The sequence below is a fragment of the Lynx canadensis genome, chromosome C2, assembly GCF_007474595.2.
Source record: "Lynx canadensis isolate LIC74 chromosome C2, mLynCan4.pri.v2, whole genome shotgun sequence".
In the NCBI taxonomy this organism is placed as follows: domain Eukaryota; kingdom Metazoa; phylum Chordata; class Mammalia; order Carnivora; family Felidae; genus Lynx; species Lynx canadensis.
Window position 1 is genome coordinate 71,714,034 of NC_044311.2, and position 17,954 is coordinate 71,731,987.

At 37.3% G+C, this 17,954-nt stretch overlaps 1 protein-coding gene across 2 annotated transcripts; it reads left to right on the forward strand.

The window, feature by feature from the left end:
- NDUFB5 (NADH:ubiquinone oxidoreductase subunit B5) lies at nt 1-15,017 on the forward strand. 2 transcript variants are annotated; one of them, XM_030330075.1, is made up of 6 exons: nt 18-214; nt 7,028-7,116; nt 8,168-8,234; nt 9,815-9,876; nt 11,091-11,197; nt 14,762-15,017. In XM_030330075.1, the coding sequence occupies exons 1-6, from the start codon at nt 91-93 to the stop codon at nt 14,880-14,882; spliced, it is 570 nt and encodes a 189-aa protein (XP_030185935.1). In that variant the 5' UTR covers nt 18-90; the 3' UTR covers nt 14,883-15,017. The 2 variants fall into 2 exon arrangements, with proteins under 2 accessions (XP_030185936.1, XP_030185935.1); XM_030330076.1 differs by lacking the exon at nt 11,091-11,197 and having other exon boundaries at nt 1-214.
- Nucleotides 15,018-17,954: the final 2,937 nt, after the last annotated feature.

Below are 17,954 nucleotides of genomic sequence, written 5' to 3' on the forward strand. Positions count from 1 at the left end.
GATGGCCACTTTCCGCCTTCGCTCTCGTTGGTAAATTGGCTCTTTCGGCTCCTGTTACTCGCCCCAGCTTTTCAATTGCCCGTAGTAGCCATGGCGGCCATGAGTCTATTGCAGCGGGCCTCGGTCACTGCAGTGGCCGCTCTCTCCGGCCGCCGGCTTGGCGCTCGACTTGGATTCGGAGGCTTCCTCACCCGTGGCTTTCCGAAGACCGTCGGTGGGTGCTAGCTTTGGGAAAAGCGCGCTCAGGGAATGTGGGATGAGAGATGAAGAGCTCCTCCGGAGTGACCTTGGTGGGATCTGGAAGGAGCTGGGAGAAATTGCGGGCTTGGGGCTTGAGAGGAGAGATGGAGCGTGGGCTTTGTGAGGAGGTCGAGGGTTTTCCTGAGGTAATCAGATCGATCGTGTTTAAATCATTAATTAGCATTTGTCAAACACTTTACCACTCAGCCATCCCAGTTGGTGCTAATTTGCGGATGAAGTTGAGGTTAAAAAGGCACAGACCAGAGACCTAGGTGTCTCAGGCACCGGATTCTCTTTGTACATTCCACCCTAGGTTCTAGTCCCACAAGGTTGTAAGTCATGTTGCCCAGGAGCTCACTGATGTTAGTAGGCAGGTGGAGAGGCTCAGGGTTCACTCCTTCAGTAGGCACAGTGCCTACACCATACTTTTAGGGGTCCCTGCAAATGTTTTCTCTTTCTTTTAAAACCAGGAGGAAGAAAAAAAAAAAACAACAACCTGTAATGTTAATGAATGTGTGGTAAGGAATCCAGCCTGGATTGTATTCGTTTTATATCAACGGAGTCATAAAATAGTAATTTTTAATATCTTCTTACAGTGGAAGGGGCCCATGAAGGAAAAATCCCTAGGTCCAGGAAAGTCATAATGCAGTCATGCCAGGGTTATTTGAAGCTTCTTGGAGACTGTATTGACTTCTAGGAGAGTGAATAATTATAATAGCAAAGTCTCAGATGCATTGTATTCAATCTAATTCTTTCAAAGACTCTGCGAAGTAAGTACAATGTTACTATTCCCATTTTACTAATGTAGGGACTGTGACTCCGTTATTACAAAAATAATGCACTAGAGCACCAAATGTAGTATCTATTGAACACCTATGTACCATGTACCATCCTAAGATCTTAAAGATATTAATTCACTTAATCCTCTTGATCAAAAATATACTATAAGCTGTCTGCCCTGTGCAATACAAGAAGGTAGAGAAGAAGTGTACTCGAAAGCCAAAAAGATCTCCAACCTCAAAATATCTTTCTCTACCCCTTTTTTCTTCTCCCAATTTAATTTGAATTATGTCACTTCACATAGAGACTTGTCACAAAAATGATGGAAACAACTAGTGGAATTCAAGGATTTCCAGCAGGAATTTGAACCTGTTTAAAAAAAAAAACTACATGTGCTAACATTTCTTGATAAAATCCCTTTGTAAGCCATTTCTGATTACAAATATCCTCCTCTTCGAATACTCCCTGGAGATAGTATTTATTCATGTCTTGCTGGAGATAAAAGGTGAAAACCTCACTCCCAGATCCCTTTTATACGTTATTCCCCCTTTCTTGGAGTTCTGGAAGGATCAGTACCAATAATCTATACCCTTTCCACTGGGACCAGGGAAGGATCTGATAGCTATATTAGAGTCTGTGTTTCAGCCTGATACCTGCTTTCAAAGGTATTTTGCAGGTGGTTTCATCTGTCACTGTGGAATGAAAGGTTTTAATCTGTTATGTTATTGCTTATGTCTGCCCCTATGAGACTGTAAGACCCAGGAGCAGAAAACCTTGTTTTGTTTTCTCTGGAGCTAGACTGCCTACATTCAAATCCTGGCTCCAGAGTTAGTAGTTATGTGACCTTGGGTCATCATATCTTGGAAGCTAAATGGAAAGTACTTAATTGCTTGGAACCTGTGTTTCTTTATCTTTAAAAAAGAAGATGTTTATTACAAGTGTGCTTATATTCTGTTGACAGGGAAATAAATCTAATCTCTTTACTATTGACAAATATTTATAATCCTGAAATATATTTCTGCATAAGTTAGCATCTTTCTAGAATGTCATTTTGAAAGGTGCTTGTCTCTTACCATAAGAACTGTTAGAAAAAAAAAAAAAGAGGATGATAATTTTAACCTGCCTCATAAGGTAGTTGTGAAGAGTGAGTGGGAAAATCGGCAGCACCTAGATTTAGAAGCATTGGTTTACTAACAGGCCCTGTGGCCACCCCTTTCTTATACGTGTAGTACTGACATGTTATCTTCATTCACCGTCCTTGAAAACTTTTCTCAGGAAATAAGCAGATACAAGTGTTCTATTTAAATTGTTTATTAAGTGTCTAATATCAAGGAATTATAGAAATGAGTTTAAGTTCTTCCCTCAGCTGCAGTAGCTTTAATATGAAGACTGATGTGTGGGGGCGCCTGGGTGGCGCAGTCGGTTAAGCGTCCGACTTCTGTCAGGTCACGATCTCGCGGTTCGTGGGTTCGAGCCCCGCGTCGGGCTCTGGGCTGATGGCTCAGAGCCTGGAGCCTGTTTCCGATTCTGTGTCTCCCTCTCTCTCTGCCCCTCCCCCGTTCATGCTCTGTCTCTCTCTGTCCCAAAAAAATAAATAAAAAACGTGGAAAAAAAAAAAAAAAAAAAGACTGATGTGTGCACATTATGGTTTAAAAAAACTGAGAAGAAATATTTAAATGATTACATAAACAAAGTGATATGGAGTTAATTCAGATGTAGAAGATGGGGCATTTTAAGTGGATTCTGGATAGTTTTAACAGCTGCCATTGGCAGAAGAATAGAGGATGTATTTTCTGATATATCTGAATATGGGGGGTCTTGAGATAGGTAGATGTTGAAAGAAAAGGCTTAAGAAAGGGAACTTGGGACCAAGTTGGGGGAGTGGAGGACTGAATACAAAACCAAAGTATCTTAACTGTTTTGTAGGCTGCAGAGAGTGTTTTAGCAGGAGACCAAATCAGTAGTGTGTTTTGGGAAGATGCTTCTGAATTTGGATGGCTTATAAGGGGGTGTTGGTTACTTAAGCCAGTGAGGTAAAGAAGGCAGGAAAGAAAAGTTGAATCTTAGAATCAAGAGGCCTTGACAATTGATGAATGAGGGGTAGGTGCAAGGAAGATGAATGAGTTTTTTAGCCTGGGTAATTGAGCTGGTGGAGTCATTAACTGGGAATAGTCTGAGAATGAAGGAAAGAAAATGGCTAGTTTTTGATTGTTGTCTTAGAGACACAAAACCTACGTTATCTTACTTGATCTTCACAAATATCACAGTTGTCAAAAACCATGTAAGCAGTATTCACCCTAATATTTTTAGATTGTAAGCAGGTGGCCTGACTACATCAACAACAAATCATGAAGGCTCAGAATGTTTGAGAAGAGTTTAGTGCTATGAAATATACTTTAGAACAGTTAACAATAATAATAATAACAGTAATAAAATAATAATAGTTATTTAGCACATTTAATGACATGAATAACTTGTTTAACAGTATAGGTAATTATATGGAAAGCAAGCAAGCAGTTCACTTTACTAACTGCATTAATATTGCTAGAATACAGCCAGACCAAGCATTCTTCCATAGTTTTTTTATGTTACATTTTTTTAATCTGTTAATGGTGTTATGCATAATCAGTTGTCCCTAAAACCAGGTAGGGTTTAGTCCATGTCTTTCTCTCTGGGTAGTGTGTGTGTGTTTGCCTGCCTACCTGCCTGCCCAGTTGAAAGGGAAAGTTGGGAGTACACTGTCTCTTCTGAGTAGATTTACTTTCAGAGAGTGAGGAAGGATCCCAACTGACATTTAATTTACTTAAGAAATGTAAATTCCAGCGTATTTATGGAGCATCCACTATGTGGCAGACACTAAAAGGTACTGGGGATACAGTACTGAATAATGCAGTCCTTGACCTCATGGACTTCAACAAAATAATCAGGCTTAGTGTGTATTGCTCTAAAAGAACTAACCAAATGATATCACGGAGGATAAGTAGGAGGCCAGCTTTGGATAGGGTAGTCAGAGAAGACCTCTTCGAGGAGGTTACATTTGAACTTGGTCCTGAAGGATGGAGGTGCGGCGGTAACTGTTCAAAGAGCCTGGGGAAAAGCTTTTCGGCAAAGAGTGCAAAAACTTGAAGTCTAGAAAGAGTTCTTGGAGTTGGAAGGAAATCATTGAGACTGATAAGTTGGAAAGGTATGCCTTTTTGTTCTAAGACAGGCCATGTGTTCTGATTCTTCGAGGAAAAGGACCTTAGATATCCTCTAGGCCAACCTGTAGAATATCCTTTTTACATCCCACTGTTGACACTTGAATAACTCCAAAAAGGGGACTGGAGAGGCAGTCCGATTTTATTTTGAACCACTAAAATGGTTAGAAACTTCTTCCTTGTATTAAGCTGAAAATTACTCCCGGTTCCTCCTTTCAGGTCAGCACAGAATAGTGTGACCCTTTGTTATGGGATAGCCCTTCACCTATTTAAAGACACTTCTCTGCTTTCTACCCAGACTTCTTTTTTGTAGGCCAAACAATCAGTTGCACTTCTTTAAGCTTCAGTATATCAGTTTCCAGGTTGTTTGCCATACTGGTTGCTTAAGTTGGGGTATGCTCCAGATTGTTCCTCTAAAACAGTATACCCTGGGATGGACACACTTCTGCAGGTGTAATTAGGAGATGGAGGTGGGTCTTCTTCCTGTTTTGACCCTACACTTCTCGTACATAAGATTAGGATTGAATTGTCTTTGACTTTCTTGGTTACCATATCACACCAATGACTCTGCTTAAGCCTGTGAGCAACTTTTGGGAGGTCCAATCAGGACTTTCCACTTCTTATATTTAATCCTTTTAGATTTACCTTTTTATAAATGTGTGTGAGGACTTTTGGGGATCCTATTTCATCATTAGTGTAGTAGCCATCCTTGTAGCAGTAGCTTTGTGTCCTCAGGAATGCCATTTTCACCTCATCCAGGCCATTTGTAGAAATCTCAACTTCTCAGAGCTTTGGATGGAGCCTTTTGGCAGGTTGTTGGATTAAGTAATCAGCACCTTTTGGGTATAATCGATCAGTTACCCATTATAAATTCATCTAATTTGCTACTTCTCTCACCTTTTAATGCTCCTTCCTCATACCCCCCATCTCCACCATCCTGTCTATACAGGAACCTTACTTCTGGGCCTGGTTTTTTCTGACATTGCATCCTATTTCTTTTCTTTGTTGGAAAGAATAGCCTAGCACAGGGCCTACACATAGTAGAATAGAATTAATGAGTGGTTTGTACTGTTAACCAGCTCTTTTTTTTTGCATCTAGTCCACAAAGAATTCCAATGTACCTTTCAAATGATTTTCTGAAATATATAATCACTTTGCCACATTCTCTTGCTATTTTAGAAACTTTAGTAGTGTGAATTGTACACAGTAAATGCATGCCAGCTTCGAATTCTCTTGTGAATTAACTTCCTAAATTCATTGCAAGCTACTATAGGTGATACCAAAATTAAGAATATAGTTCCTACCTTCAAGACATTTATATTTCAGTGGAAGCGGTGAAAGCAAGTATGCATATCACTAGAATATACAACAGTTCAGAAGTAGGAGACATCTCATGTGATTGGGAATAATGTTGGTTTTTGGAGGTTAAAATGTCATCTGGGCCTAATAATATCAGGAGAGGGAAAGGCATTCCAGACATTTAAGCTTGAACAAAGGATACAAATCTTTATGACCTCTATTATAACTAAAATTACTTTAATGGGAAATTAGTTTTGTATTCTGCAGTGACTCCCATGGGAAATTTTTTTGAATACACTTTCATACAGCAGAAACCATAATCTCAGTTTCCCAGTAACAGTGAGATCCTATCCTGCTTTCAGCACAAGTGCTTAGAGTGCCTGCAGTGATCCTTCCAGGCATCCAAGAAAGGGAAATCATGTAGAAATAAGCTTAGGGGTGAAATTTTGCCTCAGTTTATCTCCAGTGAGGCTTGACTGCATACTGTCCAAGGGAGAATTTGAAAAGGAGAGTATTCACAACCAGAAATGGCTTACAAGGGTGCCTGGGTGACTCAGTCAGTTCAGTGTCCGACTCTTGATTTCAGCTCAGGTCATGATCCCAGGGTTGTGGGTTCGAGCTGCATTGGGCTCTGCACTGAGCATGGAGCCTGCTTAGGATTCTCTCTCTCTTTTTCTCCCTCTCTCTCTTTCTCTCTTTTCCTCTGCTCATGCTCTCTCTCTCTCTCTAAAATAAAATTGAAGAAAAAAAGAAAGAAATGGCTTACAGACCGATTTTATCAAGGTATGTTAGAGTATTTACTTTTAACAAGTTCAAGTTCCTGCTGGAGATATGTGGAATAAATATCTTTGCATCTATTTTGCTGCAAGTCCCTGATGTATATTTCCTCATCATGTGAAGTGACACAATTTAAATTTATTTATTTTATAGCATTAGCAGATATTTATTGTAGAGATAAACAAAGATAATTAGCCCACCAAGAGTATCTAACCTCCCTTACTGCTCTGGAAACAAATTCAGACAATTATTTAGATATCTCTTTAAAGTTGAATAAAAATGAAGAGAGCTTTGGGGCGCCTGGGTGGCACAGTCAGTTAAGCGTCCGACTTCGGCCAGGTCACGATCTCGCGGTCAGTGAGTTTGAGCCCCGCGTCGGGCTCTGGGCTGATGGCTCAGAGCCTGGAGCCTGTTTCCGATTCTGTGTCTCCCTCTCTCTCTGCCCCTCCCCCGCTCATGCTCTGTCTCTCTCTCTGTCCCAAAAATAAATAAACGTTGAAAAAAATAAAAAAAAAAAAATGAAGAGAGCTAGAGTTTACAATAGTACATTAGTGTTTGTTGAAAGATACCCTATCTGCCCTGCCTTTAGTACTCAAATAAGTATGTATTTTTTGTCTTAATTCATATTAAACATTTATGAACATACATTTTCTTATAACCTGATTTTATGTCAGAATAGAACAGTATACGTTTATGAGCCTTGTATATGTAACAGGGTAATTTAATATTGCCAGCTCCTGTGCGACACAGTGGAGATCATGGGAAAAGACTGTTTATCATCAAACCTTCTGGATTCTATGACAGGCGTTTTTTGAGTTTAATGGTGAGTCAAAAATTTTGCTAAACTAAACTCTTTATATACAAATAGGAATTTTTTTTTTTGGCCTATTTAGAAAATAAGCATCTTTCATTTCGTAAAAGGTGTTGTTTCGTAAATTCACATTTCTTTTTTAAAAGATAATTGAGATTTTGTACTGTAATGTCTGATTTGTTACTGAATTTCTTTTTAAATTAGTGAGCTTTTCGTTCGTCATAAAAAAGGATTCATATGTATTAGAGGTAAAAAATGAGCCATTCCTTTATTCTCAAGATTGTGGGGTTTTGAAATGTAATCTGTGTTCACTGTGCATGCATGCGTGCATGCACACACCCACACACATACACTAAAGTCTATAAGTTATTAAACTTTGAAAATGGATTCATTTGGGGATAATTATTTATATTATTAAAATATTCTTTAAAATACCAAGGAACTCCTTGAAAGCCTTCCTTAAAGTAACTACATTATTTTGGACTACAATTTTTTATTTCTATATTGTTCAGGAACACTGATTTCAGAGGATGAAGTGGGGTACCAGCTATATATTTGTATCTCAAGGCTCTTTAAGGAAAAGTAGAGGCCTGGCAGATAGAAGATTGTCTGGACGCTGCCCTCTAGACCTCTTGCTCGCCCATTGTGCTCAATGCCCCTCTTCACTCTTCTGGTTGAGCTCCCACTTCTCTTGTCATGACCAACTCAAACTCTACAGTGGGTAACAACACCCAGATGTTTTTGCACTTCCCATCTTAATACAAAAATTTCTCAACTTTTATTACATCGCCTTAACCAAAAGTGGGAAAATCACTTAAACATATATTGTATTACCCTTTTACAATTAATCCTTACTTTTTCTTTCATTTTTGCTTCCAAATATAGGCATCTAAAAGAGCAAAAGAAAATCTCAGAAATAAATACTTTGGTACCACATCTCCAATATGGCAAATTTATTTTATAGGCAATGGAAGGAAATCCAAAATTGAAGACAGTTTAAGAGTGGGGAAAGAAAGTTAGGTAATGGTTATGTTACGTGAAAACTATTTTTTAATCTCAACAGAAATTCTACATTTTGTTGACTGGGATTCCAGTAGCAATTGGCATAACTCTGGTGAATATATTCATTGGTAAGTACCTCTCCCACCAAACTGGTAAATTTTTTTTTTTAATTTTTTTTTTTTCAACGTTTATTTATTTTTGGGACAGAGAGAGACAGAGCATGAACGGGGGAGGGGCAGAGAGAGAGGGAGACACAGAACCGGAAACAGGCTCCAGGCTCTGAGCCATCAGCCCAGAGCCCGACGCGGGGCTCGAACTCACAGACAGCGAGATCGTGACCTGGCTGAAGTCGGACGCTTAACCGACTGCGCCACCCAGGCGCCCCTAAACTGGTAAATTTTTAAAACCTATGTACATTAATAACAAAAGGAAATTATGAATGTTATAAGAAAATATTATTTAAATAATAAACATGAGATTTTATTTTACAGTAACCAGATCTCAATCTGCAACAGGGTACAATGTTGTTTTTTTAAAGATTTTTTTTTCCCTTCAAGAATCTTGAAGGTCACCAACTCTGTAGAGGCCACAAATGGCTTCAGAAAGCCTTGTTTTCCTCCTTCTTGTTATTTCTCCAAACTAGCTTTGACAAGTCTGAATAAAAAAAAAAAAAAATAGAGATAGAGGTGGAAGAGAGGCTAAAGGATGGAAGAATTTTTTTATGCATCTTGGAACATGTAAAATTATAATCTAAAAAAGAATGAAACTGTGAATGACAGTGCAAATTAGATTTTCATGGGAAACTCTGCCCAAACTACTTCTAACATCTTGACTCCTAAAATATCTGTCTAGTAGTGGTAGGGAAAACCAGAGGGAATAATGTGTCTTTTATTATATTTTGTTACATTGTATAAAAACAATGTGAAACTCTCCTATCATGCCTTAGACAATAGACAATGCCTTACAAGTAGAAGACATCTAAAAAATATCTAATGAATGAAATGATTTTAAACCACATTAAAGTTAATCTAAAATACAGGTGACCCTTGAACGACGTGGTGGTATCAACCCCTTGCTCAGTCAGAGATCCACATATAAGTTTTTGACTCCCCCAAAACTTAACTACTGATTGCCTGTTGTTGACCAGAAACCTTACTGATAACATAAACAGTTGGTTAACACATACTTTGTGTATTTTTTATATTATACAAAGTATTCTTTGTATAAAGTGATAAAGAATTCTTGTGATAAAGTTAGCTAGAGAAAAGACAGTGTTATTAAAACAATGATAAGGAAGGGTGCTTAGGTGGCTCAGTTGGTTAAGCGTCCAACTCTTGATTTCAGCTCGAGTTATCCCATGGTTCGAGTTCAAGCTTCATATCGGGCTCTGTGCTGAGTTGCAGAGCCTGCTTGGGATTCTCTGTCTCCCTCTCTCTCTGCTCCTCCCCTGCTCCCACACTCTCCTCTCAAATAAATAAACTTTAAGAAAAAAAGAGAGAGAGAAAATACAGTACTGTACTGTAAAAAAATCCACGTGTAAGTGACCCCATGCCATTCAAACCCATGTTGTTCAAGGGTCAACTGTATTTGATATCTTCATTAGTACAGAGCTTTCTTTAAAACCACAAAAGGTTGGTTTCTTAAATAGTGGAAAATTAATATTACAAACTGCTGATACTAATTGGACATCACTATTTTCTCTTATTAGGTGAGGCTGAGTTAGCAGAAATTCCAGAAGGCTATATCCCAGAACACTGGGAATACTTCAAGGTTGGTATGGGCCATTGAAAGTTACTTTCCATTAGGTGTCTTGTCAGTGTACTGATTAATGTCTCAATTTAGCAATTATGATATATTCAATTTTTGGTATGAGGGAGATGACACATTTTGTGCTCACTTTTTACAAGCAACTTCTTTTGGTCATTTGTTTTATTGCTTTACGCTGTATGGTTTTTTAAAGAATGATTCTGCAGTGCGTTCTCATCCTAGCATATTAACCATCAGAACATATCCTAAGTTCAATGCCATAGGAAAGATTTTACCAATACTAATGCTTAGCTATTCTTTATCAAGCACCTACTGCGTAGCAGGGTCTGTGGTAGTGTTTTGTAAATATTACCGTGTTCCATGTGAAATGTGCTATTATTATCTCCAATTCAGAGGTGAGGAAACTGAGGCATAAAAGAGGAGAAGTGATCTGTCCAAAAGGTAGGGCCAGTATTTGGACCTACGCAGGCTTGATCTGAGAGCCTGCACTGTCATTTTAGCACACTGTCCCTGCTACTAAAACAGCAGCGTCGGGCTGCTACGAAAGCATCATCAGGTTCTGCACTGACGGTGTGGGGCCTGCTTGGGAATCTCTAAAGTTAATTCTGTTACGTGTCTTTATAAGTGTTGTGGTGAGATGGCCTTGAGTAGAGTATATTCTGTCATGTTTTATTATCTGACTGAACTATATTTCAGAAAAATATATCATTAATATAGCATTATTATATCTTAAGGCAAGCCATACAAATAGTTTATCTGTGCTGAGACAAGGAGCTTCAGTTTTTCATCACCAAACCCTGCGTTTAGCTCCTAAATTAGCCACTTAAGATCCTCAGTGTAGTATAATGGCAAAACGCACAGATTTTGGAGTCAGACAGACCCAGTTTGCATCCAGATCCTGGCACTTAGTAACTGTATAACTTTGCAAAATTTGCTCATCTATAAAATGGGGACAAAAATAATATCCACCTAATGGATTAAAGTAATTTAAAAAATATATAAAGTAGTTAGCATTTAGTTAGTATTATTGATTTACCTGAGATGGGCATTTTTTTAATATTAAATATAATTTATTATCAGATTGGTTTCCATACAACACCCAGTGTTCATCTCAACAGGTGTCCTTCTCAATGCCGAAGAGATGGCCATTTTGAAGAATAGTAAACTGAAAAAGCAAAGTAGTGTTCAGAAAATAATAAACAAATTTTCTCTTGTAGCATCCTATCTCAAGATGGATTGCCCGAACTTTCTTTGATAGTCCTGAAAAGAATTATGAAAAAACAATGGCTATCCTTCGAATTGAAGCTGAAAAGGCTGATTTACGGTAAAAAAGGGGAGGGGGGCAGGAAAGAAATTCCTTCCTTACTATTGTAAGCCATAACAAAAAAATGAAACTGTTTCAACACTTTAGGATGCTCCATGTAAAACAATGAAGATGGGGATGGATCTGGCCTGTTTACAGTGGAGTTTATGAGTTGAAAACTGAGACTATTGGTTGATAATATCTGTCAGAGTAAAAGGAATTCTTCTTAAAATATCTCACTCTTTTGGGGCGCCTGGGTGGCTCAGTCGATTGAGCGTCCGACTTTGGCTCAGGTCTCATGATCTCACGGTTCATGGGTTTGAGCCCCACATTGGGCTCTGTGCTGACAGCTCAGAGCCTGGAGCCTGCTTCGGATTCTGTGTCTCCCTCTCTCTCTGCACCCAGCCCCACCCCCGCCCCCTGCGCCGGGCTCACTCTCTCTCACTCTCTCTCTCAAAAAAAGACATTAAAAAAAAATTTTTTTTTAATTCTCACTCTTTTAAATGCAGGGAAGCCCTCTCCTCCATCTATGCCCCACCTCCCTCAATTTCCTTTCCTCCTCTACCTAGTCTCATCCTTAAAAGTGACTATTTAATTATTTCTTGTATATGTCCCTATAAGAAAATTTATGCCTTAAAAATATATTTTGTATATCATTTGAAAATATATTAACACAAATAGAATCCTCTTATAGACATCACTCTGTACCTTGCCTTCATTTCACTTAAATAGATCTTGGTGATCTTTCTATAATAGTACACACCCTGTTCATTTTAATGGCTGCATTATATATTTTACTGGATGGGTGTACCTTAATTTTTTTAACCAGTCCCTTATTGTTGGTACTTCAGTTCTTTATAAGTTTTTTGATAATATACATAGTGCTGTAGTCAATATCCTTCTACATAGACTGCTGCATATTTATTTAGTATATCTGGAATATAAATTTCCTAGCAGTGGCACTGATAAACCAAATGTTATATGTTTAGATTTTAGATAGATGTTGCCACTTTCCCAAAACATTGTTTATCAGTTGTTTTTTCTGTCACCAATACATGATAATTTCTGCTTTCCATACCATTCCCTGTAAATGGAATTTATCAAGCCTAAACATTTTGCTGATAAGATAGTTGAAACATGTTATTTCATTATTTCAATTTTGTATTTTTTTGTAAGGTTGAGTATTTTTTCACAAATAAATCTACTAGTTGTATTTGCTTTCCCGTAAATTGCCTTTTTTTCTACTAATGTATACATTTAACTAAAATATCTTTTTGTTTTTGTTGCAAGTATGTATTCCTGACTTGTCATTTGTGTTTTGATAGTGTAAAATTTTTTGCAGCCTAAGTGTTTTTATGTTTCAGGTTAACAAAAGTGTAGTAGTGGTAATGTGTTTCTGAACACTTACTACGTATCAGTGTTTTAATTACTTTATATATATTTACTCATTTAATTATTGTCAAGTTTGTCAGTCCTTTTCTTTAGCTTTTGGGATTTTGTGTCGTGCATAGGTTTTTGATAGTAATTAAATAGGGAAATATTTAAGTCCAAAATTATTATTTTTTTTAATGTTCACTCATGTTTCCTTTTGCTACTTTTAAATGTGATCCTGTCTGAGATTTATTTTAGTGTTTGTAGTGAGGTTTACATACAGTCATATGCATCCATTAAGTTCAGTGGGTTTTGACCAAGGAAAATAGCTGTGTAACCATCATAGCCAAGGTCATTTCAATCACCTACTGAGCCTCTTTCTTGTGCCTTCAGTCATTCCCCATCCCCTACTCTTGGCCCCAGTCTACCACTGATCTGCTTTCTGTTATTCTCTTTTAATAGTTTATAAAAATTGCTATGATAGTAAAAAAAATATATATATATATTTAAATGATTAAAAGAACTAGATATGTAATTATACATGTATATAGTTACCATATGGAATTGTTGTTATGTATTTAAGAGCATGGAACCAGCAGTATGGCTCATACTTAGTAACATTGGACTTTTTTGAACTTCAGACATACACCTTTGAGTTCCAATTAAAAGATAGATCCTAGAATTCCTTAGACATATAGAAATTTTAAATAATTTCCAGACAAAGTAAAAACCAAAACAAAAGCGTGACTTCTACCCCCAAAGGAAAGATGCTGTTGTGAGGATGGAACAGGAGTACCTATGTTTTTAAAGTATATGTTTAGGTGGGCGCCTGGGTGGCTCAGTTGGTTAAGCGTTGGATTCTTGATTTTGGCTCAGGTCATGATCTCACGGTTCATGGGTTTGAGCCCCACGTTGGGCTCTGCACTGATAGCATCAGGCCTGCTTGGGATTCTCTCTTCCCCTCCTCTGCTCATGCTGTCTCTCTCAAAAATAAGTAAACATTAAAAAAAAATTTTTTTAAGTATATGTATAGGTATTTGGAAAACTGAAGCATAAAAGAAAGATACAAAATAGAAAGGGACTGTCTCCCATAATTGTTTCTGCCTAAAGATAACTATTATTTTTTGCCCTCCACATTTTTTAATACTCTCTGCATGTGTATGAATACATATTAGTTTCTGTTTTTTAGTGAAATGGGAAGACGCTACACATACTCATTTTATACTTTGCATTTTTAATCTAACCCTATATGTATCATCTCTATTTACTATATACAGATTTTCTTCATTCTTTTTAACAGGTGCCTAGTAGTCTATTGTAAGGGTAAAACCAGTCCTTATGAATATTTTAATATTTGCATTTTGGATAATTACATTCTAAAGAGTAGAAAAAAGGATAATATGATATATAATCCTTAAAAAAAAAAAGAATACACTCTCTTACACAATACAAAGGTAGGTAGTCTCTCATAGGTAGGGTTAGTGAGCTGGTTAAGGTTAATAAAGTACATTATTTAACTATGATAAATTTCCAGTCAGATGAAAAACTTAATATGTAGTCTATAAAAATGGAAAGGAAAGGTTTTGTGGAAAGGGCCTATTTCAAAAATATGTGGTCTCAAGAGGGTTTTCTAGAAGGCAAGAAGATAGGAGATGCATTACCACTATTCAAGTGAAAGTGATCCGTCCAGATAAAGAGCTGGGACAAGAGGAAAGAATAGATTACCAATTCAAGTGATGTTTTAGTGATTAAAAACAGTATCTGTGGGCTAACTACATAAGCAAGATAATGAAAGTCAAAAATAAGCCCCCAATTTTTCTTATAGGTGCATATCAGATAAATGTATACACATGGATCTGTGGAGGTATATTAATACTTTACATACATACATACATAAATTTATTTATTTATTTAGAGAGAAAGAGAGTATGTGTGAGCATGGGAGGAGCAGAGGGAGAGAGAATTTGAAGAAGAATTTGAAGAATAGTCAGTTCAGAGCCTGATACGAGACTTGCTCCCCTGACCCTGGGATCATGACCTGAGCTGAAATCAAGAGTCAGATGCCCAAACGACTGAGTCACCCTGGTGTCCCTTACATAAAGTACTTTAGATAATACTTTACACAAAATCAAAAGACTCTCCTTATGGAGATAATTCATTAATTTTGCAGTTGGAAATGATGGAATCACAGTATTGCTGTTCTGTTTGTTACAGGTTAAAGGAGCTAGAAGTCCGAAAGTTAATGCGTGCAAGAGGCGATGGTCCCTGGTATCAGTATCCAACCATTGACAAGGCGCTGATTGATCATTCTCCAAAAGCAACTCCTGACAACTAATCCTTTGTTTCTCTAAATAGAAAATATATTCTCTTTAGGGGAAAATTAATTAATATATTCTGTATTTTTTGTTCACGTGATGAATAAAAGATCTTCCATTGCTTTTTTCCTCAGCATTGGTTGAGATTAAAATTTCGTGTGGGATTTTAATTTTTTTCAGTTTTATTGAGGCATAATTGACAAAATTGCAAGACATTTGAAGTGTACATTATGATGATTTGGTATACACTGTGAAAGGCAGATTAAGACTTGATTTGTGGGTTTTGCTTCCTCTAAGGTTTATCATATAATAAAAAAAAACTTGGACAAATAGAAATTTACGAACTACTAATGGTGTAACTTTAAAAGTCTAATGTTTTAATTGTCTGATAACTAGAAATTAGAGAAGTCTAATTATGTTAAATATCAGGAAATCTAGTAGTTTGCATACATATCTGTATTGTAGATATCTAGATTATTTAGAGGCAATTCAGAATTTTAAAGTACATATACTGAACTAATGATATAACATAATGACACCTTTTTTTTTTTTCAGTATATGAAGTTTATTGTCAAATTGGTTTCCATACAACACCCAGTGCTCATCCCAAAAGGGGCCCTCCTCAATACCCATCACCCACCCTCCCCTCCCTCCCACCCCCCATCAACCCTCAGTTTGTTCTCAGTTTTTAAGAGTCTCTTATGCTTTGGCTCTCTTCCACTCTAACCTGTTTTGTTTTTTTTTCCTTCCCCTCCCCCATGGGTTTCTGTTAAGTTTCTCAGGATCCACGTAAGAGTGAAAACATATGGTATCTTTCTTTCTCTGTATGGCTTAGTTCACTTAGCATCACACTCTTCAGTTCCATCCATGTTGCTACAAAGGGCCATATTTAGTTCTTTCTCATTGCCACGTAGTACTCCATTGTGTATATAAACCACAATTTCTTTATCCATTCATCAGTTGATGGACATTTAGGCTCTTTCCATAATTTGGCTATTGTTGAGAGTGCTGCTATAAACATTGGGGTACAAGTGCCCCTATGCATCAGTACTCCTGTATCCCTTGGGTAAATTCCTAGCAGTGCTATTGCTGGGTCATAGGGTAGGTCTATTTTTAATTTTTTGAGGAACCTCCACACTGTTTTCCAGAGTGGCTGCACCAATTTGCATTCCCACCAACAGTGCAAGAGTGTTCCCCTTTCTCCACATCCTCTCCAGCATCTATAGTCTCCCGATTTGTTCATTTTGGTATGCTGAAAACTATAGAAAGCTTATGAAGGAAATTGAAGAAGATTTAAAGAAATGGAAAAACATTCCGTGCTCATGGATTGGAAGAATAAATATTGTCAAAATGTCAATACTACCCAAAGCTATCTACACATTTAATGGCACCTTAATAAACAGTTTTTCAGTGAACAAATCTCAGTTTAATATTTTCATGTTTTTTGGCCATAAACTGTTTTTTTGTCATTAAAGTGATTTTTATTGAAGTACAGTTGACACACAATGTTACATTAGTTTCAGATGTAGTATAATATTGTGCTTTTTATTTTTATTATGTTTATTTATTTTTGAGAGAGAGACAGAGTATGAGCAAGGGAGGGGCAGAGACAGATGGAGATACAGAATCTGAAGCAGGCTCCAGGCTCTGAGCTGTCAGCGCAGAGCCTGACACAGGGCTCAAACCCAGGAGCTGTGAGATCATGACCTGAGCCGAAGTCAGATGCTTAACTGACTGAGCCACTCAGGTGCCCCTATGTTGTTCTTTTTAAATGCACACAGATGTGCACATCTTTTGCTTAGATACAATCTCTTTAAGATTCTTAGAGTCCTTTTTTTGTAAACATGAGATGTTCCACAAGGTAAAATGATTACTTGCCAAGATTATAAAATGTGAGTAAAAGCTAAAATAATGGTTGTCATGTGTTAAGCATTTACTGTTGGTTGAGCACTATGCTAAATGACTGCATTTTCACATTAATTTCAAAATCACCTTATGAGGTACTATATCACTTTATGTTTTACAGATGAGAGATTGAGGCTCAGATTTTAAACACATATTCAATATTTACAAAAATCAATATTTCCACTTCAACTTCCAGAATGACCTCTAGCTTCAAAAGTCCATATTTTCAGGAAATATCTTTTCAGTGCCCTGATGCCCTGAAGGCACTTAATGCCCTTTGCAATCCAGCCAAGATCCTCTAGAGTAGCTGTGTTTTCTTATTTACCCAGCAGAGGGCTGCCTCACCTAGCTACTTCCAAATTTCATTCTGAAGGTTTCCCCATGTGGTCTACTTACCACCTTGTATTTTTTTTTTTTTTTATGTTTATTTTTGAGAGAGAGAGAGAGAGAGCGAGTAGGGGAGGGGCAGAGAGAGAGGGAGACACAGATCTGAAACAGGCTCCAGGCTCTGTGCTGACAGTTCAGGGCTTGAGCTCACGAACGGTGAGATCATGACCTGAGACAAGTCACTCCTCAACCGACAGAGTCACCTAGGCGCCCCAACCACCTCATATTTTTAACAAAGGATTTGAGAGAAGGGTATGCTGTCCCTAAGCCTCTGTTTGCATGAATCATTCAGTTTTGTAGGAGAGGGTAAGGAGAATGGAAGAATATAGGTCTTGAGTATGATAATTGTACATGATGCTATATGCACATTTACGTTCGTATTTTTTAGACTTTACAGGTTATTTTCTGGCATCATTAGGTTTTACGTTATTTTCTACTAATATAGATGTAAGAAACACAACATAGAAAAATGGAAAGTATTATAAAAAATACTATTAATCCCACCACCCATAAAGAAATTTGAGAAATTTCTTTCAGTTTTTATTTTTTACATAGCCGGGATCATATATAATAGGGTTTTTTGGGGTGTGTGTATGTGTGTGTGTGTTTTAAGGTTTTTACGTGTTTCTTGAAGGTAAATATCAATATAAAGCTAGAATATATATGTTTATACTGATTTTTATGCAATTTTTTTTCTAATTCAAATATTTAAGCTTATTGGTCACTATGATACATATAAGGGATAAAGTGGTCATCGCAGTAAACATGTTTCCTCCCCAGAGTTTAGTTTACTCTTTAGC

Coding starts and splice junctions, on each gene's coding strand:
- NDUFB5 (XM_030330075.1), top strand. CDS start 91: ATGGCGGCCATGAGTCTATTGCAGCGGGCCTCGGTCACTGCAGTGGCC. Junction 215..7,027: donor TGGCTTTCCGAAGACCGTCG/GTGGGTGCTAGC, acceptor TAATATTGCCAG/CTCCTGTGCGACACAGTGGA. Junction 11,198..14,761: donor GCTGAAAAGGCTGATTTACG/GTAAAAAAGGGG, acceptor TGTTTGTTACAG/GTTAAAGGAGCTAGAAGTCC.